Here is a 25861-nt window from a genome sequence, read left to right as displayed (position 1 = left end):
CACAGCAGGGAGAAGGGAGAAATGGCCTGACAGTCTTTAGTGATTTTCCATTTCTGCAATCTCAGCAGCAGCAGTAGTAGAAGACCAAGCTCTGCTATGTCATGTGTGGTCTGTTGGGATGACTTTTTTTTAAATGGAGAGATTTCAAGCACCCAACACCAGTAATTTCAACAAGTAATGTCTTCAAAAGAGTTCAGCGTACAAAAACCTAAACTCTGAAGGTTATTTTTTTATTAAAGGTGCTCAGTGTGCTTCACCATATCCAGTCTACCCATTGCTACAAACATAAAGCTGTCCAGAGCATGAGGCTTCATAGTCATTTGCTTTTGATTTGCTTGCTTAAATGCAGTTTTTCTCCCCCTCTCCCTCCTTTTCCTTCTCTTTGCTTGTCCAGGCAGATGGGACAGCCCGGCCAAGGGGTGCAGCGATGGTGCTGTGACCCTTTGGCACCCAGGGATGCACCCTGTGGGTTTCCCCATTGTTCAGGACTTTCATCCAAGCAGACCTTCCAGCTGTTCTTCTTTTCATTCGACAGGGAAAGCTGTTACTTAATGTCTGTAAGAAGTTTCTTTCTAGTCGTTTGTTTTGCCTATAAATTTCATGAGGTTCTTTCGGACAAGGATAAAACACTTTAGATGTGTTCCTCCAAGATGCAGCATACTTAGAAAAAGCAGATAGACTCCTCCCATTCTGTCAAGTTTTAGAGACTGAAGAGGAGCCTGGATACTGTTTACTTAAAAGACAAGATAAGGAAATCAGTCGCAAGCTTTACAGAAAACAGTCTGAACAAACACTATCGGTTGTACGGAGATAAGTCCCACTGAGTTGGAGGGAGATAACCCGAGTGCCTGCTACAACTCTGGAGTGGAATTCTTGCTAACAGCCAGCCAGTGTGCACACAGCCATGAGCAGGGATGCTAGAGGATGGAAGAATAACTTGGAAGTAATTGTGGAAAAGTTGGCCTTCTTTGAATAGGCACTCAGACTGGATATTGGATTTTCTGCTTTCAACTGTCACATAGTCCTTCTGGTTTTAATTTGGTGTACGACTGCAAGTATAACAGTTTTGTAAAAGATCTGGCTGCCTTTCAGCCTGTTACAAGCTATGTCTTGCTGTGTTTTGGAAATCCTCTCTCTTTCATTTTCTGCAGGTGAGCGTGGCTGTAGCACCATATAGAGCAGGAGTGTGGTGTCTCTCTGGACTTACCAGCGTCTAGTTTGTAGCTCTTAGAGGGTGCTATTTCATTTCCACATTCTGAGATTTATGGTAAAAGCTGATACGATTTTTCTGTGATTCCCAAAATCTAAGGAAGAGGCAGAGTAATATTTTCTTTTACAAACACATATTGAATCCAGAATTCATTATTGCAGATTAGCACTTAGCAATTACTATCTAGTCCAATCCAAATAGGCATAAATACCCATGGAAAGAAAAACAGAAGTGAAATTGGTAGGAAATTAAAATTTCGGTATGGATATGAGTTTCTAGTCTTCAATATATTCATCTTGCTAAGTGTCCAGGTTCTTGAAGACCTAAAGAAATGAGATTTTGAAGAAAAATCCTTTTGGCTTTACTTGCTTTCCGGGAAGTTTTAGTCTTCAGCTCGGTTGTTGCTGTTGGAGCCAGTGGCAAGCTTTCATCCCATAGTCTTAATAAATAGTGCCTGTCTGTGTTGGAAAGGAGATGCAGCTTCTCTGTGGTTCTTATATTCTTTAATTCAGGAGGCTGGATGCTTTATCTTAGCTTCAGACTAAATGCAAGCAAAAGGCGTCCAGGGATGTGATTGATGGGAAAGGTATTTGCCACCCAACTTGAAGAGAATCTACTGTGCTTGGTAACTTCCAGATTTCAGCTTTGGGAGATTAAGGCAGGAGATACCCTCTTTATTCAGTTTCCAGTGCTCATATAGTCTCATTTATTAACTTCTTTCAAAAGTGCTGCGGGCAATTTTGGAAGTTTACAGTCATGTTTTCCTTGCAAGGGGCATGGTCAAGAATTTCCCTAATCAAAGTGGGAGGTTAGATTTTGTTCTTCAGTTTGCAATAAAAGGATTGTTCGTGATCACATCCCATTTACCTTCTGTAAATGGCTCAAGGTTGTCATTAACCCAGAAATCTCAGTTACCTGTTTTTTGTGGCACATCTCCTTTTTCTACCAGAGTGCCTGGGAAGCTGGGTGAGGCTCCTTGCCCATTCAGCAGAACCATCTCGAGCTCCCTACACCAAAGCAAACTGTAGTGCTTGCACAAGAGCTAACCTTAGAGATGATGTGCCACATAACTCTTGCTACAGAGCCTGGGTTTGAAAACTGAAAGGTGGTTTCTTTCTGGGAAAGAAGGTCTTTTTCTGGTACTGTGAGTGAAGGGAAACTAACCTCTGGGTGGTGGGGGAAGTCATGTGGCATTTTTCATGCTTTTCTTCTGTCTGTGTAGAAGAAACTACGTACAACATTGAATTAAGCACAGGTATCAGTGGAAGGAGCTTCTTCTGAATAGAAAAAGTGAGAAATATGCTCACATTTGCTCAAAAAACCTCAAATTGAGAGGCACATTGTAGGTGTGGAGTCTGATTCTTTTTGCACTTGATATTTTCTAAAACCTTGGAGATTGGAGGTTCTTTAATTAGGGCAGCTTGGCCACAAATTGTAAGCCAGTCTTTGCATCTGATAGAAATTTTATTGATATTAAAGGGAGAAAAAGCAAGCTCTGAGATGATTAAAGCGGCTTTGTTCTCGATGCCTTTGGGCAGTAGCAGCTGAAAAGTCAGTGTCTAGATTGGGAAGGATGATACTCATAAGAAATGTGGTCAAGGCTGCTTTTAAAGTACAGCAGCATTTCTTTCTACAGCTTTTTCCTTTGCATCTAATAAATGTTCTGTTCTCTTCACACTTAAAGAACAATTAGAAGTGGCTTCGAGTTTTTGAACATGCATGCAAGCATTTTAGTTGCTTTTGCAGTTAAAGGGCAGTGATGAAATGGGGCCAGCTCTTACATAAAAGCAAGATTAAAGCTTGTGGAAATGGCTCAAACTTGTGTGAAGAAAGGGTTCGCTTATTTGGGTTTTCTAAAAACTTCATCTTGTTTCCTTTTTTTTTATTAGTCTTACTTAGATTTAAAAAAAAAAAAGTTTGATGCTGATTTTGTACTAATGCTTAACTTGATAGGTATAACCTAAGATTTTGGTGAATAGGTTTATCCAGGTATCTATTTATTTATCTTCCCAGGAGGGAGCCATGATTTGTCCTTCAGAATAAATTCTCCTTTTGAGATTTATGCAAATGAGCATGTGAGCTGATCTTCAAGTTGTTTTTTCTCGATGTCATTGCTTAAACAGTGAACATGGTGCATCCTCCCCAGTATGGTTTCTGGCCAGGTGGCATGCTGAGAAAAGCCACCTGCATCTCCACTGACACCACCAGCAGCAGTGATGACTTTTCAAATGATGGTGGACTTGTAAGGAGATCGTTGGTAACAGTGTAAGACCATCAGTTCATAGCTTCCCCAAAATGCTGCTCTTTTTTCCAGGTTCATTCCATATTGTGCTTCTAAGGTCAATGCCTGTTTTGACCATGGCTCTCATGCATTAGGATAGTTGAGTGTGGGATGTGTTTGTCCTCACAAAGGTGGGATGTGTTTGTCCTCACAAAGAGCGTTCCTGGTACAAATGGCCTGAGGCAATCCTTGTCCCTTGCTATTTACTGTTTAAGCAGGCAAACACACAACCTTTGCTAAAGGTTCAGAGTAAGGAAGGTGTGGGACCAGGGAGTGTGCCAGGACTAGGAGAAGCAGCCTGTGCCCATCCCTGGAGCAGGGTCAGGTCTCTGCAGCAGTTCCAGCTGCGCCGTGCTGTTACATCCCAGCCAGGCAGAGTTAATGGCTATGAGACGTGCCAGGGGCCAGCTGAACCTTTAAGTACTCGTGATCACTAAATACTTTCACAGTAACCTTAGGAAAAAAACGTCTACCACTTTTTTACATTATAAAAATATCTGGTATTTCCCATGAAGGTTTAATTTCCCAAGGTCAAGGTAGTTACAGGTTTTGTGGAACTCAAAAGCCAGCTCTGTCCATGCGTACCGTTTCTAAAGATGCCCTGCTCTCTGCCTGGCATGGTTCATTTGCTGGAGTAGTGCCTTCCTGGATTTACTGCTGGTTTTTAGTTCTGTGTGCTTGGGATCCCAGCTAAAAAAACTGGCCTCGTGCTGTGTCTAGAAACTTGCTGCCTGCCAAGGAGCTTCTCCTTACTTTTTTCAGAGAGATATGGGCATAATTGCTTCAAATTTACAAAATATCCTACCACTTGGCATCCAGCTCACTCATCCCTCTCCTTTTAGCTAGCCCTCTTCCACAGCCCCTCTCATCTGTTACGTTAGGAAGGAATTTTTAAGGCTTTACGTGATATTTTCCTTGCTCTATGTGAAACCACAGTTGCTATTTTTGCTGCAGTTCTCTGCAGAACTTTTTCACCATGTTGGTAACTGAAGACCTGATTCTTGAAGCAGCATTCGGGATGTTAAATCTCTTAGATGAATGTTGTCTAAAGACCAACCTTTTATTGAACGTAATACAGAGGATCCTTGCATATTTTCACTTGATATTCCAAATATTGTAGTGGTCACACTGGAGGAAAGACAAGCTTTCATAATCCTCATGCGAAGATTTAATGACAGGGTCTGTGCAAAAGAAAAAAAAAAGAAAGAGTTTTTTGCTCTTCGGGGTATTCTGTAAAGTAATATCATTGTCTGTAATTTAGTCTGCCAGACACTTTCCACTGTTTTCAGTTGCAAATGGGGCTTTGCCAGCCTTCAGCTGTTCGGACTGAAGTTTCCATGCTGAGCATTGGCCTCAAATTGCATTTTTGAGAAAACTGCAGCTAAAATGGATGAGGTGGGTGGGTTTTTTTTGAAAATTAAGCTACAAAAATCGTGGTTTTCCTCCCTTTGGATGTTCTGTTGAGTAGCTCAGGTTTATCCCACAAGAAGAGGGAAGGAATTGGGAGCCGTAGAGCTGGAATAAGGGAAACCAGAGGTAAGTGGGAGGGGTTTCTAACCCCTGCCAGTGTTTACCTGCTGAAATAAACCCCACTGTTTCCATGTTTGTCCTCTGTGCAGTCTGGCAAATAGCTGTGAAACCCACAGCTTTTCACGCCTCTAGACAAAGGCCATGCCACAAAGCAAGCACAACTTTCTGCCATATAAGCTGAAAAGGTCCACGGATCTGAAGCTTTGAACTCCCTGCTGATGGTCACAGCTGCTGGATTGTTCATGGGGAGTTTTAGATGAACCAAACCGGTCTGTGGCATTTCATGGATCAGACCTTTGACGCGTTGCTCAGTGTCATAATGTACCAAAGAGAGTGGTAGGTGGGTGCACACCTCCTGGTACAGCTTCCTGTGGCTTGTATGGGAGGCTTGCTAGAAGAGAGCCAAAAGTTGCTCTTGCTCCAGCATCTTTTGATTTAAAAAGAGATAAACCATCAGAAATCCCGTGAAGCAAACCTGTATGTGCTGCACAGGGGGATGCAATCCAGGGAAATCAACCTGATTAATCCCAGTGTGGACTTGGGGAATGGGGGTGTATAGCCATTTGAATGCAAAGCATAATAAATCATCTCTCTACCTCAAAAATCTGCGATTTTCTACCCAAAGCAGGTTGGCAAGCTGTGCTGGTCTCCTTGTCCATATATGCAGCTTGTGGTATAAATCAAACATTACAATTTGGAGAGAGGTCTTGAGCTGACTGGTGAAAGGCCACAGAACAGGCATCACTGCCAGTTTCCATGAGCTTTATTTAAGTCTGACCTATATGTGAAAGGTATTTGAAGCCCATGCCAAAGTCTTGATTAAGCCATCACGATGCATTTAATAGAAGAAATTGTTCTCTAAGAAGCTCAAAAACTTTCTGAACTATAGAATGAAATCATGTGCTAAGTAGAAAATACTGTTAATAGCTGCTTCCATCGGCCTGTTGGTCAAAAACAGACTGAGGAAATGGGAAAGGATATCAGTGTCCATGTGGACTGATGCAGGGATTGAGCATCTCTCTCTTTGGATGTCAAAATGAGGGCAACTTAAATACTTGAATCCTAATTTAACCTTACTTCTAGTGTGCTTGCTTTGTTTCATGGTACTTAATTGCTGTGCCGCTGGAGGGACCGTGGGTATTTCATTTGCAGCAGTTCCTTTGCCATTCAATTGTCCTCATTACGGGGTTTCCTCAGAAGCTGCAGGAAAGGCCTCCATGTTGTTGTATGTGGTTCACTGTTCTTTACCAAAGCTTCAATCCCTTCCTCCTGTTCTTGAGTTTCAGTGGCTTTTTAGCTGAGAGCAGGACAGAACAAGCTGCTTTCAAACAATGTTCTGACAAACCCAAGGGAAGTGGTGGGGAGGAAGAGGGCCCAGTACAAAATTCACAGAATCACAGAATGATATGGGGTTGAAAGGGACTTCTGGAGATCATATAGTCCAAACCCCCTGCCAAAGCAGGTCCACCTAGACCAGGTTGCACAGGAACATGTTGGGTTTTGAATGTCTCCAGAGACAGAGACTCCACCACTGCTCTAGGCAGCCTGTTCCAGTGCTCTGCTACCCTCAAAGTAAAGAAGTTCCTTCTCATGTTTAGATAGAATTTCCGATGTTCAAGTTTGTGCCCGTTACCTCTTGCCCTGTCACTGGGCACCACTGAAAAAAGACTGTCCCCATCCTCTTGACTCCCATCCTTTAAGTATTTATAAGCATTGATCAGATCCCCCCTCAGTCTTCCCTTCTCCAGACTAAAAAGACCCAAGTCCTCAGCCTTTCCTCATAAGAGAGATGTTCTAGTCCCCTAACCATCTCTGTAGCCCTCTGCTGTACCCTCTCCAGCAGCTCCCTGTCCTTCGTGAACTGGCGAGCCCAGAACTGGACAGAATTGAAGCAGTATATCCTGTGAAATGCACAAGATCTGCCAGAAAAGAACCTTCTGTAGAAGACTTTGGAGATTGGACATTTGGGGCTTGACGTGTTCTCTTGGGAGCTGTGGCCAAGTAGTGGTAAACTGAAGCAGCCCAGTGAGAAGCAGCACTGGGATTTGTTTGAGGAAGAAGTTGGGTTCCAGGTGAATGAAGAAGGAAGGTCCCCATCTGAATTTATCACCAACTTCCCTTACGCGTGGAAAAACATGAAGCTGCTCGGCACGTCTCGTACTAGAAGGGGGATGTCCACCCTGAGATACAAGGGAGTTACCAACATAAACAAACACACAAACCCCATCTGTTGGTAAGAGTATCAAATACTACGTGGTAATTTTGCGCAAGAGCTTGTGGTTTGTTAGTGAGTAATGTTGCTACATGGGTTTTCCTTAGCGTGCCTTAAATATGTAGGCAGCAGGAAGCGGTCAACTGTGAAGTCGATGTGCTCTTTCTGTAAGGCTTGGCACCGGCAGGTGTTAGTTTCGTGCATGGAAACTGCAGTCAGACTTGCCTTGGAGGGTGTTGTGCCAGCCAGGTCTCGCAGGGTGCTGTGGCTGAACGGTGTAGGTGAACACTGCCTGGGTTTTTATTGTTATTGTCTGCAAAAGAGCAATTTTCAAAATGAAATCCAGCCCCTCTGATAGCCGGGGTGGCTGGAGTTCTGCTCTTGGAAGGGAGATGCAGTTTTCTGAGAGACTGAACCAAAAATAAATTTAAAGCTGAATACGAAGACACTGTACGAAACGTCAGGTTGAGTTTCTGTGATCATAACCTACGCTGGTGTAGGGTGAGTGGATGCTGGGGACGTGAGTGTGCGCCGCCTTGGGAGGATGTGAAAGCCCTATTTCAGATGGGGCCCATCTCTCTATTCATAGTTTTAACTTCTTTTGGATGATGGGAATGGAGACATCTGTAAAAAGTAATAAGTCCCCTTTCCTTCCAGAACAAGGCTATGAGTTTTCCAGCTGTTGGTTAAGACAGGTTTTCCTGTTGAAATAGCTTTTGTCTGATGTAAGTCTAAAACAATATGGTTATGGTAACTGAAAATATTTCTTCGTCAGTTCTGTCCCCTGTTACTTTTAGTTGTAAATCGAAGTATTTCTATTCATTGTTGCTTCTCGTAGCAGCTGTTTGATTTTTTTAAAACCTTATGGACTCTTCCAGTAAAGTGTATGCTGCTGATAAATGCTGTATTGCTTATATTCTGCATTTTCTTTACCATATTGCGTGGCTTATTTTCTTTTATATTTGTAGTGGATTCTCACGATTACAGAACACACTCTTGCTTCCCTTCAAAAGTCCTGTCATCTTGAATAATGCAAAAACAAGCCCATAATATTGATTCATGTGGTTCTTGGTTGCAACCACAATAATATGCACTGTGCCATATATTTGTCAGCTGACGCCATTCTGTATTCATAAAACATGCCTTGGGATCTTTTTTTAGATCTGTAGAGTTTAAAGATTAGCTTATTAGGCATCTCTCTGATGTGTAATTATTCTGGACTGAATAATATGTTAACCAGAAGATACGCAATATATATACAGTAGACAAGAAGACTGTATGTATAAAAAATGAGTTTTCCAGAGCAGCTTTGCAAAAAAGGTAGTTCTAATGCATTTTAAATCCTTTTATTTTTATTTAAATAACTTTTTTTTAAAGTTTGCTCGCTAGTGAAGCAGTTTTACTTTTGTATCTTATGTGTTTCTTTGCTGTAATTCTATGTTTTCTTTCAGTTTAAAAAGCATGTTAGGGTGTCCCCTCAATCTTGAAGCCCAGGCTGCATTAAGTCCTCCAACTTTCTTTGCATTGCTCTGTACTAGTTGTTCCTGAATGAGATAAGATCTCATGCTTTCATTTTTTTCTTGCAGAAAGTTCTACTGAAGCACACTAAGCAGATATTTTAATACATCCAAGCAAAAATTGTGACTTTTTAGAACTTCAGTTGGCATTTAGACTTGCAGCTTGGCTTCAGAGGTGCTGAGCACCCACCTGGTGCTGGTGGGTGGTATCCAGCAGTTCTGGAAACACCACACTGGTGGCAGCAAAAGCCATTTTCCAAAAATGCCTTTAAACCTTCAACCGTGTATACTGTCCTCTCAGTGACAGAGGTACTTCTAAAAGTGAAATTGTTACAATACAAGGAACTGACTTCGTTACTGATTCAGAAGAGGTTGTAAGAAGGCGATCGTCTCCTGGGCTATAGTTTTTCGTGGCTGTTAGCTAAGGCACACGTTCTCAGATGGACATGCCAGCTGTGGCCTGTGTTTTTTTTGTTCTGACCTCTGAATTTCGGAGACATGCAAAAAAATAAAAAAAGTAATGACTCAATTTAAATCCAAAATTTGGAGCCAGGAGGTTCAACCTGACTGGTTCATTTTCGAAGGCTTGGTGCATCTTTGCCAGTCAAGCTCAGTGTAAAGCAGAGACCATAAGATGCACTTTTTTCATGTTGTCTCTCCTAGTGGCCGTGGGTTTTGCATTGGAAATCATAAAGAATCCATGAATCATATTGGTGGGTTTTGTGAATACAGTTTTCCAAAAATCCTGGCTTGTTCTTCTTCTATCATCCTTTTCACGGATCTGTTTTTCAGTTGGCCAACCTCCTGGCTGTTTGCGTGAAGCTGCTGGTTTTATGCAAAACCTAGGGTGAAAGTGTTGGTGAAATAATTGCTCAGCAATGCTTGAGTGGGTAAACTGTAAAGAAATCATGTCCCAGAGTACAAAGAAGTTTTGCTACTGCATGAGTAGCGTGCAGCCTGAATAGCATCTCGCTGTTCTGCCACTGTACGGTGGAAGGCTTTAGGAGTAATGGTAAGGGATAGAAAAATCTCCAAAAGAGTGTTGGGGATTCAAGAGCTCTTGAAGGTGTTGTGAAGCCTCAATGGATGCTGTTAGGTGGGAAAATATTTCATAGAAATTCAGTGCTCATCTTGTACTTCATTGGGCTGGTGAATCCCATCAGCACAAATGAAGGCAGAAAATGGATTTATGTGGCTCTCTCTGTGTTTGCTTCTCAGAAAGACATAGGCTGACTTAAAGCCACCACTGAAGAATGCAAACATGGCTTGAAATTCAGTTGTAGTCAGTAAATGCAGACAGCCTTTGGAGGAATTTGGATTTGGATGAGGTTCAAAACGAGTGTTACTCTGTTAGAGGCAGTGTGTGGATATTGGACACTTACATGGACTCATGGCAGTTTTTGCAGAGCAGCTCTGCAGAGGCTGAAGCAAAAACTAGCCCATCTTGTAGGCTCTCCTTTATCTTCTGCAACCACTTAACTGAGGAGTTTGGAGAAAGACACCAAGAAAAATACAATGTATAATTTGGAATTTCAAAACAACACCACATAGTCACAGTTGTTTATAATTATAAAAAAATCTGCTTGGTCTTATGAAGACCTGCACTAACTTAAACATTTTGTGATTCCTTTTGCCACAGAGGGGTGTCTTTAGCATCCTTCTCCCTAGTTGTGAGTCTGTAAAAGAGACTGCTGCCTGGCTGCTTCTGCGCTGAAATGAGCTGTGACAGTCTGCTTAAATTGCACTTGAGTAGATAGGAGCTAAATATGGGTAAAGTAGCATTACTAATGATTACTTCTGCATTCAGAAAATAAAACGTAATCTGATATACATACATTTGCCAGATAAAACTCTTATCACATGAAAGCTATTTTTTTTTTTGTTCTTATCATCTTTTGCCTGTTGCATTCTTAGGGCTGGTTTTTTTCTCTTAGTCCGCTGAATAAAACATTTTACAAAATGTAGAAAAATGAAGAATTTAAGTTTTGATATTGTCGTGGTTTGGGCACACAAACAACTGTGTGGACCATATTCTTCTCCAAAAAGAGAGGAAGTATCAGCATCCATGTTGATGAGAGCTCAGGTTGGATTGATGGGGAGAACTTTATAGAGACCCATGGTGGAAGAAAAAACAGAGGACCATATTCTTCTCCAAAAAGAGAGGAAGTATCAGCATCCATGTTGATGAGAGCTCAGGTTGGATTGATGGGGAGAACTTTATAGAGACCCATGATGGAAGAAAATGACACTTACAAACCTGAAGCTCTATAACTGATTGTACAAAGGCAAGAGTGATGAAAGCAAACTTTTAAATGCACTAATTGAGGTATTGCTACCATAGATATAAAACCAGGCCTTGAACGTGTTCCCATTATATATTGCCAAAAGTTGTGGACTATGGGCAAATACTTTTGGTGTGTCTATGTGTGGAGGTCCTGCCCCTCGAATGTTCCTGCGAACTGGCAGGAAAGCTCTCACCAAACTATTTCCAAATAAATTCTCAGGAATAAATTTCCTCTTCTTAATAATAGCCTGCTGGGCTGTTTATCCAAGCCCAAAAGCTCATGTCGTCGTACTGTACAAACACAGTGCTGGAAGAAGGTGGTTTTGATTTGGTTTTTTGCTTTCAAGTTGTGTTGTGTTGTCACAAGTCTCTGAAAGATAAATGGAGAGGAAATGAGGCAACTTATTATTTTTTTTTTCAAAAAGGAAAGAGCATTGAAACATTGAGGCGGAAGAGCTGAGCAGCCAAGGAGACTCAAACACACATTTAGTGAGAGAGACAATAACTGACTGGCACTTCTTCCTGGGAAGTCTTAGGAATGGAGAAAACAAACACCAGTGTTAACCCTATTGTCTTCTCAGCGATGCTTTCATGAGCACTTGAGGAACTGAAACTCGTCCAGGCGGAAGAAGAATAATGTACAACATTTGGCAGACTGTCAAGTGGCTGGACTTTAACCCCTCTGAGCTTGCTTCCATGGGGGATTTAGTGAAACCAGCTCCACGGAGGGAACAAGATGACTTTGAGGCTCCACCTGTGGAGCTGTGTGCCACCACCTTCCCTCCACAGCAAGTGACACCGTAGCTGTGCCTGTCTGTGAGTCGCAGTCAAACATGCAGTGGGAGTCTGGCATTTCTCTAAATTACGACTAAAAATAGAAGCCTGAAAAAGAAAATAAATGCTTTCCAACAGTTGGCTGGGACAAGGAGTAATTAGATCTTAAACCCCTGCATTTGCACAGGAGTGACTGTAAGATAAAGGTCTTGCTTCATATGTGTCCTCTGTTACATTTCCATCAAATAATATACATCAAATACTTTCTGAACACAGTTCTTGTTTTTCCTTTTTTACCTAAAATCCCCCTGACCTATGGCCTTGTGACGTGGGGGCATTTCTTCTACCTCTGATGATCTGGGCTGCTGGTACTGGCTGGTTGTAGGAAGAGCAGACTTGGTGAACGTGAAGGCAGTCCTTCATCTTTGATACTGCTGCAATTGCAGAAAGTCAGGGTTTGTTTTGCTTTTACTTATCCTCTTTTCAGAATAAAATCTCCGGAATTAATTCTGAATTTACTAGCAGAAAGTATACTTTTATTAATCAGATCCCAACTTTAATTCAGAAGAATCAAAGGCATAAACTCTGCCAAGTAAGGAATTAAGTTTAATGGGTCATTTTAGCTTTGAAAAAAAAAACAAAACAAAACACCCACCCAAAAATGTTTGGATCACTTTGTTTCCTTCTTTTACAGGGCTTCAGAAGTACTATGATCTTAATTAGGGCCTTGCTCAACTTTGGATGGGGAGAAAGAGGCCACTGGCAGGTCTCCCATGTTGGGAAGCCCCGGGCAATCAGAGGGCTGTGTCACATCTTCTGTTTGCATGTTCCCCTCTATTTTCAAGCCCTTTGTCTCATTTTCTCCACTTCTGCCCATGGACTGTCCCTAGACTGTATTTATCAGGGGCTTTTGGAGCTGTCACATCGGTCCTGTGAGGGAAGGGCAAACCTCCTTTGCTCCATTGAGCCAATTTTGTTTCCTTTGCACCTGTTTCACAGCTGGAATCACAGAATGATATGGAGATGGAAGGGACCTCTGGAGATCATCTAGTCCAACCTCCCTGACAGAGCAGCTCCACCCAGAGCAGGTTGCACAGGAACGTGTCCAGGCGGGTTTTGAATGTCTCCAGAGAAGGAGACTCCACCACCTCCCTGGGCAGCCTCTTCCGGGGCTCTGCCACCCTCACAGGAAAGAAGTTCCTCCTCATGGTTAGATGGTGCTTCTTATGTTCAAGTTTGTGCCCGTTTCCTCTTGTCCTGTCACTGGGCACCACTGAAAAAAGACTGGCCCCAACCTCTTGACACCCATCCTTGAAGTATTTATAGGCGTTGATCAGATCTGCCCTCAGCCTTCTGTAGAGTCCGAGTAAAGCGTGAGTGAGAAAACCAGCTGTACTCATTCAGACCAAGACTCCGTTTACAGCTGAGCATCAGTGCATCTTCCTCCCTTTGTGTCAAACCAGACATTTCCGTAGCTTTGAAAAACCCCAGATCCGGGTGGCTACTGCTCTGATACCAGTTCTTGGTGTTTCTGAACTACCTTGAATTCTAAAGCTTATCTCCTGCATCACAGGACTGTAGTTTCCCTTCCCCATCTGTAATACTCAGAAAAATAGACAGGATTCGGTGAACAGATTTGTGTAACAGTTATATGTTTTTTTTTCCTATTTTTAACCTTAAGTGATGCTTTTTTGCAGTCGTGTGAAGGAACCTCCTTCCCTACAGGATGAGTTGCCGATGCTTACTCCTGTCTCTTCTGCAGAATTAAAAATGCAGTGAACAGTGTGGTTTTGCTGGCTTGTAGATATGCTCATCCATGGAGAAGTAGAGAAGGGTTTGATTTTTAAGGGGGAGACTTTTAGTTGCACGAATATAGACCCTTGGAGGTATTTCTTGTAAAGTATGAATGCAATGTTTTTAAAATCCATTTATTTCTAAAGATTTAGCAGACTCGTTATCTTTCTGAATGTGAGAACATAGTATCAGCAAGGAGAATTTGTCTAGTTTGGCTTAGCTAAGGTGTAGAAAGATTAACCATATATTCAGAAAAATCTTTTAGAAATGACAGAACTAAGAAACAATCATCTGCTGATTCATTTTCCCAGCTTAAAAAACCACTAGTCCACACTGGTTGCTGTTCTGTAGCTGCTGGGTGTACATATGGATGGACGATATGATGGAAATACTTTTTCAGTATGTGTAATATATGTGCAAAAAAGCTTACTCAAAGTCATAGTGAATAATTCTGGCTTTACCAGGGCAAGCATGCAGCCTGTCTGCTGGGATTGGGTCCAGAGAAGGGTGACAAAGCTGGTGAGGGGTCTGGAGAATAAGTCTTATGAGGAGAGGCTGAGGGAACTGGGGTTATTCAGCCTGGAGAAGAGGAGGCTGAGGGGAGACCTTATTGCTCTCTACAACTCCCTGAAAGGAGGGTGTAGAGAGATGGGGGTCGGTCTCTTTTCTCAGGTCACAGGCGACAGGACAAGAGGAAATGGCCTCAAGTTGCGCCAGGGGAGGTTCAGGCTGGATATTAGGAAAAATTTTGTCACTGAAAGGGTTCTCAGGCATTGGAATGGGCTGCCCAGGGAGGTGGTTGAGGCACCATCCCTGGAGGTGTTCAAAAGCCGGGTTGATGTAGTGCTGGGAGGTATGGTTTAGTGATGATGCTCCTTGTTTGTTGTGTGGGTGTCTATTTTTGTCAGTTAGGTTGACGGTTGGACAAGATGATCTTTAAGGTCCCTTCCAACCTAGAAGATTCTGTGATTCTGTGATTGTGACATTGCACCCCATGGCATAGTGAAACAACATTTTTGTCTTGTAGGTTGTGTCAGCCCTGAACAATTGGCAGCATCTTTATGGCCAGCACAGTCCGTGTGGCATCAGAAGGTGATGCCATTGTATCACCCTGCTCTGTAACAACAAAATATACCATACATTAAAGAGATTTTGAAACGATGCTTCACTCAAGCTTTTAGGTTTTATAGTGAGTCCTTCCATCCTCTCCCCAATAATGTTTTGCTGTGTCAACAAATTTTCTTGCGTCCATCTTGCAGTATTATAGCATGAAGAATAAGAACCTGAAGAAAATGACTGCAAATGCACTGCAAATGAAATATTTTCCCATTTTTATTGTCCAAGCTTACTGTAAAGTAGACGCGCAGTAAAAAAATTCCTTGGGTTGCGAGCTGCTTTTTACACATTCCTCTTCCTCTAATATGAACTTGTAGTAGCAGCTTGATTATATATTTATTTTGTATTTTGTTTGTCCTTTTTAAAAATGGACAATAAAATTGATTCTTGGTTTTCACAAAGAGTTGTCTCTTTGTCTGTATGAAGACCTGTGTTATTGGCTACATCTAATAGGTATAAATAATTCTGCCTCCTTTTATTTTTCCACCCTCTGCTTAATAAAGTTTGTAGCACAAGTATCACTGAGGTTTTGAGTTAAAAGAACTTCAGGGAGGCTGCAGCAGAGATCCAATCTTAAAAATGCATGTTTACCAAGGAAGCAACGTGTCAAAAGGCCCCAAGAGGAGATTGCCTGAGAGATTGCAACAGCAAAAGGCTTTTGCAAGCTCCTAAGCTGAAAATGGGAAGGAGACTGTCTCCATTACCTCTCTTCTCATGTAACCCATCCTGCACTTTTGGGGAGGGTGAGAGGAGTTAATTTGTCCCATCATTTCATTGTCTGTCTTGTGCTTTTTTGGGGGTTACCCATTCTAGGGGAGATCCTCTGAGCAGGTTGCGCTACTTTTGCATCCTTTTGATTCAAGCTTGTCATTCAAACACAGGATCACAGAGTGATAAACCATTGACTTTTCAGGTTTCCATCCTCTCAGGGCTTCAGAGGGTAAAAAGTTATATTGGAGAGCTGTGGATCTCCCTGGTACAGGTGTGAGGAGATGAAACAGTGATCTGCCAAAAGGCAGGCACCTTCCCAGGGAGAAGGTGTTTGGGTTCCTTGCAGTTCCCTTCCAAATGTGCTTCCATGACTGCTGCCATACAGAGGACCAAGGCAAGGCAGTGTTGGTACAAGCTAAGAAAAACAGATGAAATTAGAAAATGATTGCAACTGGCATTCTGATGACATGCCTTGGGCTATAGAGTAAGTGTTTCAGAAGTCTGAGTGGTGCCAGTTGTTTGGGTTAAAATCTGTGTTGTTCTTTTGGGGTTTGAAATGGTAAGGAGGAGCTCTGAGGCTGAAGGATCTCTTGCAATAATCTTACGAGATGTGGTGGTGTTGGAAAGCCATTGAAATAAATGCCTGTACTATGAGGCCTCTGTTTAATTTATTTGAGAGATTAATCTTGTTATTAACATTTTTGCAAATGAGCTAGCTGTGCCATCATACAGTGAGACCTGGACGGGCTAGAAAGTTGGTTGGAGAGAAACTTTATGAAATTCAACAAGGGCAAGTGTAGGGCGCTGCACCTGGGGAGAAATAACTCCATACACCAGTACAGGTTGGGGCTGACCTGCTGGAGAGCAGTTCTGTGGAAAAAGGCCTGGGTGTCCTGGTGGGCAACAGGATGACCATGCTACAGTGCTTAAAAGTGATTGCTTTATAGGAGACCTGGTAGTCTGAGAAGTACCTCTGGGTTGACTTACACTAGACTGGTGGTGAAACGAGTCATAATGTAAATAATAAAAAGAGCTTTAAGACTGATGTAAGGTAATCTCATCATAAGTGAGGCCCCACATGGAAGGATGTGTGTGTGTACCCAGACTGATTTTCAATGTCATATACACCTTTGAGTACCCATCTAGTGTGGCATCATTTTGGCAAAATAATTAAGAAAAAAATTACTTATTTAAGTAAAAGTATCTCCTGGATCTGTATGAGCGCACTCCAAGTATTGCACAGAATTAATCTTGTGCAGGGGTGTGAGTCTGTATGAATATCCATATATTTGGAAAAACGTTCATTTAGTATTTTGTGAAGATGATTATTTTGTTATCTGTATCTCTGATGTGAGAATGGTTTTCATTATTTTATCTTGCGGATGGTCGAGCAATGAAGTAGGTGGCTGCAAAGCCTGTTGTCTGAAAGGGAGGGGGAAATGCATCATCTTTATTTAAAGGGTAATGTGGCATTTGCTTACATTTTTGGAAAACTGTTTAGATGTTCCCAAGAAACATTCTTGTGTGACCTACTGTGATGTGTAATGTGATGCTGAGATCTGTACTGGAGAAAGCTGCTCAAGACACGTTTGGTGTCTGTTTTCCCATTAAAGCCCCTGTGGCTTATGGAGTCGAAAAAACCTCCAAAACTTGAAAACCATTGAAATTCATCAAATTAAGTTAATACAGAGCATAGTTAGCTTCTTGTGGCCTCTGGGAACTAGATTGGGTTCATTTATTTTGTTAAATCCCTAGTTCTTCTGGTTCTGTGAAATAAGATAATAAATAAAGGATTGTCAGACCTTATTCTTGTTGAATTTGACCATGAATAATTGTTTCTGGACAGAGCATTGCTGCTTCTAACCCCATTACCAAGAAAGGATAAATTTCAGCAGCCTCTAAGAATAAGCTTATCCGACACATTGTTAATCAAACCCCTGACTTGTATTGGGTTTGTTTCTGCTTGATTAACCACAAACTTTGGCCTTTATGTAATTCGTGATTATCAGGATTTTTTTTTTAATCTGACAGAAGTGCAAAGGCAACTCATGAAATCTTGTTTCTCCTCTAAATAACGATTTAGTGACAGAAGTGTTACAGAGCTGCTGGCTGCTGGCCCCTGCTGTTCCATGCCGGAGTGTCTGATCTCACTGGTTGCAATTCAGGCATTTTAAGGTTAAAATCCAAATCATTCCTGTTGTTTTCCCCCATCCCCTGCCCCAGCCCTATTGCTAATGGTTTCCTGATGTTTACTGCCTCTCCCATCAGCAACACTGGTGGAGCTGCCTGTGCAGAACCAGTCTCTGGCTAGAGAGGTTGTCCCATTCATTTCCCCCATTTCCCCATGACACATGTATGGGAGAAGGTATGAAGAAGCTGGTGGGAGCCGTGTTCCAGAACTGGCATGTGTCCATGAAGTACACATGCTGAAGGAGTAGATGTACCTGATGGAGGCTACTTCTTTGTTTCAAGTGGGCACGAGACGTGTGCCACCCCGGCCTGGCCTGTTGCTTTGCAGTCGTGGATTGATGCTAAGATACGTTTCCCCAGACATTTCCATCTTTTCACAGAATCACAGAATCTTCTAGGTTGGAAGGGACCTTAAAGATCATCTTGTCCAACCGTCAACCTAACTGACAAAAATAGACACCCACACAACAAACAAGGAGCATCATCACTAAACCATACCTCCCAGCACTACATCAACCCGTCTTTTGAACACCTCCAGGGATGGTGCCTCAACCACCTCCCTGGGCAGCCCAGTCCAATGGCTGATGACCCTTTCAGTGAAAAAATTTTTCCTAATATCCAGCCTGAACCTCCCCTGGCGCAACTTGAGGCCATTTCCTCTCGTCCTGTCGCCTGTGACTTGAGAAAAGAGACCGACCCCCATCTCTCTACACCCTCCTTTCAGGGAGTTGTAGAGAGCAATAAGGTCTCCCCTCAGCCTCCTCTTCTCCAGGCTGAACAACCCCAGCTCCCTCAGCCTCTCCTCATAAGACTTATTCTCCAGACCCCTCACCATCTTTGTCGCCCTTCTCTGGACCTGCTCCAGCCCCTCAATGTCTTTTTTATGGTAAGGGGCCCAAAACTGGACACAGCCCTCAAGGTGAGGCCTCACCAGTGCCGAGTATTTCCCAAGAAGAATTTTCCTGGTCCAGTCTGGGAGGGCAGGGGAAAGGAAACCTGGCTGTAGGAAGGAGTCTCTGACCCAAGAGGCAGTCTATATTTATGTAGGATTAGTGCTCTGTGTTTTGCTCTGCATTTTTTAATCATGAGGCAGTATTCAGAATTAATTTAAAATAGCCGGATCCATAGTTAAATCACAAGCTACTCTGAAGAAAACAAGCGTTTTTGTAGAGTGTATGAGGTCTGTTCACTCGGGTCTGTCTACACTCTCTGAAATGTGAGATGCCCGAGAAGAACACTGTAGGTGCATAAACTTATTGAACCTGTGGGACAATTGTCCAGCTCAGTGTAAAATTTAGCCTCGTGTCGTGGATCACTTGAGGAAGAGCTAAGTACTCAAGGAAAATTGTGGAAAGGAAGATCTGCAAGGCTGGAACAGAGCCTGTTATTTTTGGCTCCTCCTTTGCCCTGGATCTAGTTTACATAAACTTAAAAACATGTTTGTTTAGCTTGTCCTGGGAGAGAAATGTCACTTCTGGTGGGGCACAGATTCCACATCCAGGGTCTCAGCTGTCAAACGTGCTAAGAAATCTGTTTTGTTCACAATGCAGCATCAACTTTCCCACTTGTCCTATAGAGAAGTCGGGCTAAGCACCCGAGGAGTGCTTATATGCTGAGATGTAGGAAGAGGATGATCTGAGGTGTGATGGGTGTTATTCTCTCCTATGCATTGAGTTTTGGGTGACTAACTGGAATTTTACCAGTGCAATTCAGTGGCCGTGTTGCAGATGGATAATTTGGGGGGGTGCACACACCAATGTAGTTGCAGCATTATGTTTTTAATGAGAGTCTCCATTAATATGAAGCAAGAATGAGAATAAATAATTGGTTTTAGTATTTTATCAGTTGCACACCGAGTTTTCCAGAGAGTCTGCATGGGCAAGATGGGTGGCTCCACTGGAGAGCATCTTGGTTTGGCTGAGTGAGTGCAAACAAACCTGCAGAGACATGATTCAGCCAAAACAGAGTATGGGATTTGCGTCTGTCATCCCTTTTTTTTTCATAACAGATATTAAGTCATGACTCATAAATAATCAAAATGCTGTTTCTGTAAATAAAGATTAAACTGAGCTATGTTGTCAACAACAAAGAGAGGATTTAATATTACCTCCCTGTACAGGTAGGATAAAGCCTGGGAGCACTTGGATTTAAACAGTTTCTGGGTGGTACCATAAGTACTGCACAAGAAGGAAGACTGTAGGAGAGAGGGAATCACTGGTAATTTCCACTGTAATATTATATATCCCAAAGCCCCGGTGGGCGCTGTTAGAGAGGGTATGCCAAAGAGAATTGCTTTTGCAAGTTACCAGGTGCATTTAATGAGTGATAATGGTGTTTGAATCAGAACAGGTGTATTCATGAAGACCAGCTTTTATGCACAGGATCAGAAGCAGCAGAGGTCACAGTGACCATCCAACCTGCCAGCCCATAGTGACATCCAGCTTTCCCGATTCACAGAGCTCAAGTAGATGGTCTACAGTTTTAGACATTTATCTCAATCAAAGGTTGTGTTTAGCTTGGACTTGGGATGGCCCATGAGCTGAACATTGACAATATTTTGTGAACTCATTTTGCTGTTACCCTGATGGGCTATAAGATTATATATCTCTATAGATGGCTGGCTGGCTAATAGTAATTTTAAAGCTCAGTCCTGAATTTGCTGAGTAACATTAAGACACACAGTATAGTGTATAGTTTATCATTTAAGAGCATGTCCCCAGTTGTGGGTTGCACACCTGGCTGGGGAAGCACCATGTGGGATCAATGGATCTTTTAATATTTATTTCTCATGGCTTTGCTTGTGGCCTTGTGGAAGAAAAACAAGGACAAAATCATTCATTCCTGTTCTGTCTCAATACTTGACACTTGTTTGAAGTGTGGGATGTACTGGCACTCAGCATGCACAATGCTTATTGTTTCTTTTAGGTTTTATTTTGTCTAGGGTTTGCTTTGATGCAACAAATCATTTACTTTTTTTACAGCTCACGACCCTCAGGGCGTGAAGTATGTTTTCAAAGGGCTTAAATGGTTTAAGAAGATAAATTCCCCAGACCTCCAAAGAGATTTGTATCACAGATTGTGGTATTTTTTGAAAACTCCATTCAAAAGCTGCTCGGTGCAAGCAGTGGTGCTATGAGGAGGAAGGGTCATGGTCATATTGCTACTCTTGGAAGGGTTGCCTTGTGACCAAACACCAATATTTAAGTGGAATAACACCTTTTATGGCAAGTCCTTACCTCTTTCTAATTCCCAAATGGCTGAAGGCCAGTAAGTGTGAGTGACGCCTCTTGTATGCCAGCTGAGAAGTTCATGTTTTCCGACCTTTTTCCCTGAATTTTCCTGACCTGCATCTGTACAGGCCATTTGGCAGCACACTGTTGAGAGCAGAGGAGTGTGGCAGGGCGAGCGAGCCAGGCTGTGCAGGGCAGTCCTACCAGGCTGAAAGCCAGTGGCTACACCAGCAGAAATTGGTGGGAGAACTTGCCAAAGCTTGCCCTTATTTTTTAAAGTTGGATGTCAGTTTATTTCAGTAAAAGCAGGAAAACCCAAAATAAAAAGTCGGGTATTTGAGGACATGCTGTGGGTCATCAGACTTTTAGTCTTAAAAGACATATTGTAATTTGTGCTAAACTTTTGTGACCAAGTGGAAGTGTGGTTCTGCATCAGGAGATGCGTTATAAAGTGTTAGCAAAGTTTATTCTGGAGCAGGATCTAAACCTGCAAGAAAGGGGGAAGGGACTCTGGCCACGTTAATTTGACAAAAATCTTTCCACAACTTTTCCTGTTGGTAATTTCGGTTGCATGCAGGCTTCTACTGGAGATGATCAAATTACCTATTCTCCTAGGATAAACATCCATCTAGCTGCTGGGTTTCAGGTCACATTTATACAGACTGGAGCTGCACCGTCGCCAGACCAGCCAAGTGGGAAAGTTGGCCTTGCTCCATATAAACAGCTCTGACTAAGAAAGCCACACTAAATTTGGAAAAGAATTAGGGGAACTCATTTTTCAACTGCCCTGGAGTATTTTATCTCCAGTTGCCCCATGCTATCATTTTATGGGAAGAGTTTCTATTACTCGTGACTGTTTCCATCATGTTTGTTTTCAGATAGAGTATTTTTATCTTCTGTAAACTAAAAGAGTTTAAAAGATCCATCGGTGAACAATGGATCAAGAGTCCATCTGCTTCTCTTCCCTCCTGCAGGTAGTGTTGCAATTCCTTTTGAGCTGAAGAGTGCAAGGCCAGGTCGTTATGTAGTCCCACTGACAATCTCTTTAAAAAACCCTTTTATTCTAATTTTAAGAGGTAATAGTAGTTTTGATACAGAGATCCTTTGCTACAAGTAGTACAAAGACTGGAATAAGCAGCATGAAATGTTTGCTCCTCCATCATGTTTTGATTGATTATAAATACATTCTGCACACAGAAATCACATTGATAGCATATTTCTCATTTTTATATATTATGAATTGCGTAGTTCCTTTCTTTTTGGTCATCATGCTTTAAGCTGATCTAAGAAATGTTGACACTGAAGAATCACACGTCTGGGCCCATTTAGCCGTAATTGACAGATTTTGCCAAAATTACAGGTATTTCCTGCGATTGTTGGGCTTTTTTTTTTTTTCCCAACACCAGAATTTTGTTCTTTGTCCCACTTCCTCAGCAAATTTTTACTGCAGGATGCAGGCAGCAGTCGAGTGAGGTCCAGTGTCCCAGAGCCCTCTGTAACAGATTAAGAGGCCACTGCAAGCTGGGAAAGAAAAAGCCGCGGTGGAAAATAGGGGCAAACCCTCAGCAGGAAACTCCACCGGGGCTGGGGCCAACAACGTCCTACTGCTGGCTGGGCCCAGAAGAAAAAAAAATAAAGCTGTAAAGGTTTTGGGCAGCTTTGTCCTTATTTGGAGAATAAGTTTATGCCTTTTCCCAAAGCAGGCTAGTTTTTAAAAGGCTGTTTAAAAGGCAGGGATTTTCTGCTTCAGCAGCGCTGGTATCCTGCTATTACATGCAAGCATGTCCTATAACCTGTAGGTCTCAGAAAATCTAGTCTCCAACTGGAGAGTTGGAGTCCAGGTTGTCACCTGGTGCTGTCCCACAAGTAAATCTGTGAAAAATTTACATACCTGAAAAATTAAGCCAGGCTCCTGATGTGCCTCCAGCTTTGTGTAACGATTCTGCAAACGCGGCAGTCGGCAGAGCCATCTCCTCCATGCACCCGGGCAGGGCTAAAGGGGCACCAGGTTTGTACCCCGGTGGTGGTGTGGGGCTGGAAAGGGGCAAGAAGGGGCTTTCAGCTTCATTAAAGTCAGTGATCCCGTTGATGCTTAAGGAGAAGGCTCCAACTCACCTCTCTGAGCTGGTTAGATGGGAGTAGTTGGAATGAAAGGTCACATCCCAACTCACCTCTCTGAGCTGGTTAGATGGGAGTAGCTGGAATGAAAGGTCAGGTCAATATTGTCCCTAAACGTGAGAGATGCATCAAGTTCCGTGTATCGAAATGAAAGTAAAATTGCAGAAACAATGTATAGCTTTTTCATCTGCACGCACATCCAGGTAACTACAGCAAAGGAAATATAATTATCAGGTAGTTATGGAGTAATTAAATAGTGCCGCTATCTGAATTGATGAAATTACCTCTAACAGCTTGGTAATATCCCACATGAGGGATATTGCAACATGAGGAGCAAATCAGAGCTGGACCTGAAATGACCACTTTACAAAATTTTTGCCTTTACCCATCCATGCAAACTCCTCAGCAAACTAATTGTTTTTCCATGGCAGTCTCAGCCACAAAGATTTGGGGTTTTTAAATGGAAATAAGGTATCCAGAAGTGGTAAATCTGGACCATAGCATCTTCTACACCAGAGCATCCCATGCACTTTCCCCCGTAAAATCCCATGTGCTTACTCTTGTAATGATCTAAGGCTTTTCTCTTTCTTTAACTATTCATTTTGATCTTCAAAATTATTTAAGATAAAAAAAAAAAGGGCATGAACATTCTGGGAAGTGCACTGACATTTAAACTTCATTTTCTGGTGAGAAATGGATGTAAAATCAGTAATAATTCAGGAAGTTTTGCATGGATACTTTAGAAGGACCGTGCTTATATGCTTGAAACAGCAAATACGTCGAGACCTCTCTCTGATTTCATTGCAGCTGCTGCAGATTCACAGCCTGTTGTATAAAATACAGAAACGTGATGAAAACTGCCAGTGAATTCTTTTTGGTGGTAGTGCTGGTGCATGGCTGGGAGGAGTTTGAGTCTGGGAACATCATTTTAGGATGGGAGTGGTTCAGCTTTTCCAGGACTCTGGAGGTCATGGTGCTTCTTGCTGGTCCCCCTGGAGGAGCGCTGAATGCCAGCCCTGGTTTGGGAGCCCATGTGTATAAAGGCTTCAAGAAATCACAGTTTGGGAACTACCTTTTTCTTGGGCTTATACAGAAAATTGTTTCTTTGTGGGGTTTTTTTTCCCCCAAGAAGAACAAAACTCCAACAGGGTAGGTTTAGATTGAACATTAGGAAATAATTTTTCACCGAAAGAGTGGTCGGGCATTGGAACAGGCTGCCCAGGGAGGTGGTGGAGTCCCCATCCCTGGCTGTGTTTAAGGGCCGTTTAGATGCAGTGCTGAGGGACATGGTGTAGGGGAGGACTTTGTAGAGTAGGGTAGATGGTTGGACTCGATGATCCCAAGAGTCTCTTCCAACCTCAATGATTCTATGATTCTATGATTCTAAAACAAAATTTTGAAAGCATCGAAATTGCTTGAGGTGTGAAATTATGTTTCTCTGTTTTATGCTTGCGAAAAAACCTTGTCATGGGTCTCCTTAGTACAGGGAAGAAAGGGATCTCTCCAGCATCCAGGAGAGTCTGGATGCTGTCATCATAGTCCAGTCCAGGGTCATAGTCCAGGGTTTGGGTTTCACATTGCTGCTGACTCTTTGAGTCGCATTCGTGCGCTTGCCTTTAACTTCTAGCTTTGCTTCGCTGCCTGTAAACCATTTTTAAATAGGGTTAATGAGTTAATTACTTGTAAATTGCTTTAGGATTCCCAGAAATGAGACTGTCAGTGTGTTTATTGCTACTGATGAGATCTTGATCATAGCGAGACAATACAAGATTAGTGTTTATTGCAGCATGACTGAGTATCTGTTTACATTAAAACAAAGAAGAGACTGCAGTGCCCAAGCCTAGAAAACATACTTTGTAGGAGCCTTGAGTCAGCTTGAAGATCTGATTATGTGATAAAATTGGCTAAGAAGGCTAAACACTACCCAGTATCACTTGTGTATGTGTTTTTTTGAAACCTTATCAGCTCTGGAACTGGATCAGCTCCATGGCAGTGTGTCCTAGGGAGAAGCAGATAACATCTCTTCTTAGAGAAATGGATTTGTGCTATATTCTGCCCACTCTTAGAAGGAAAAACTGTGTGCAAACCCAGTGTTTTCTCTATATCTTTAAGACCCAAACAAATTCCCTCTGCGCTTGGTTATCACAACAGCTGAATGCATCTCGGAGGCTTTCCTGATCTGTTGTGCAGCGAGTGGCCTTTGGTGTGCTTGGGCAATATTTTGGGACGCTGGCGATAACGGCTTTGCTCTTACGTTACAATTTCTGAGGTGATGCACATTAAATACAATGAAATCTCTATTTCTGCTTCAGGAAAAACAGAGGCTGTCATCAAAAACTTCAGCCCGCACTACAGGCGCCAGTACGCGGTGGCTTTCTGCAAGCACGTGCAGGATGAGCTGGAGCAGCACCGGGACTCCCAGTCCAGGTTCCTGAAAACCAAGGTAGGCAGGCACCTAAGCTCTTTCCCATTCGGAAGCTGCCATACACCTCTGCTCTCCTGCATGAAATAATTAACACATTAACTACTACAGTGTGCTCTTGCGGCCAGGAAGGCCAATGGTATCTTGGGTTGTATAGGGAAGAGTGTAGCCAGCAGGTCAAGGGAAGTCATTCTCCCCCTCTACTCTGCACTGGTGAGGCCACAACTGGAGTACTGTGTCCAGTTCTGGGCTCCCCAGTTCAAGAGGGACAGGGAACTACTAGAAAGAGTCCAGCGAAGGGCAACAAAGATGATTCAAGGATTGGAGCATCTCCCTTATGAGGAGAGACTGAGAGAGCTGGGACTCTTTAGTCTGGAGAAGAGAAGGCTGAGGGGAGACCTTATCAATGCCTACAAGTATCTCAAGGGAGGGTTGAAGGAGGAGGGAGCCAGACTCTTTTCAGTGGTTCCCA

The 25861-nt window shown here is 42.6% G+C and overlaps 1 protein-coding gene across 1 annotated transcript in view; it reads left to right on the top strand.

Moving 5' to 3' along the window:
* Window positions 1-25861, top strand: part of FAM129A (family with sequence similarity 129 member A) — a 75348-nt gene that overhangs the window by 4888 nt on the left and 44599 nt on the right. The window contains exon 2 of the mRNA XM_014949064.1: window positions 25280-25410. Coding sequence (XP_014804550.1) covers window positions 25280-25410 — 131 coding nt within the window. The remainder of the gene's footprint in view (window positions 1-25279; window positions 25411-25861) is intronic.

This window comes from Calidris pugnax, unplaced genomic scaffold, assembly GCF_001431845.1.
Source record: "Calidris pugnax isolate Ruff unplaced genomic scaffold, ASM143184v1 scaffold30, whole genome shotgun sequence".
Lineage (NCBI taxonomy): Eukaryota > Metazoa > Chordata > Aves > Charadriiformes > Scolopacidae > Calidris > Calidris pugnax.
The sequence above is the reverse complement of the archived record's forward strand: the minus strand, read 5'-3'. Positions and strand labels throughout refer to the sequence as shown.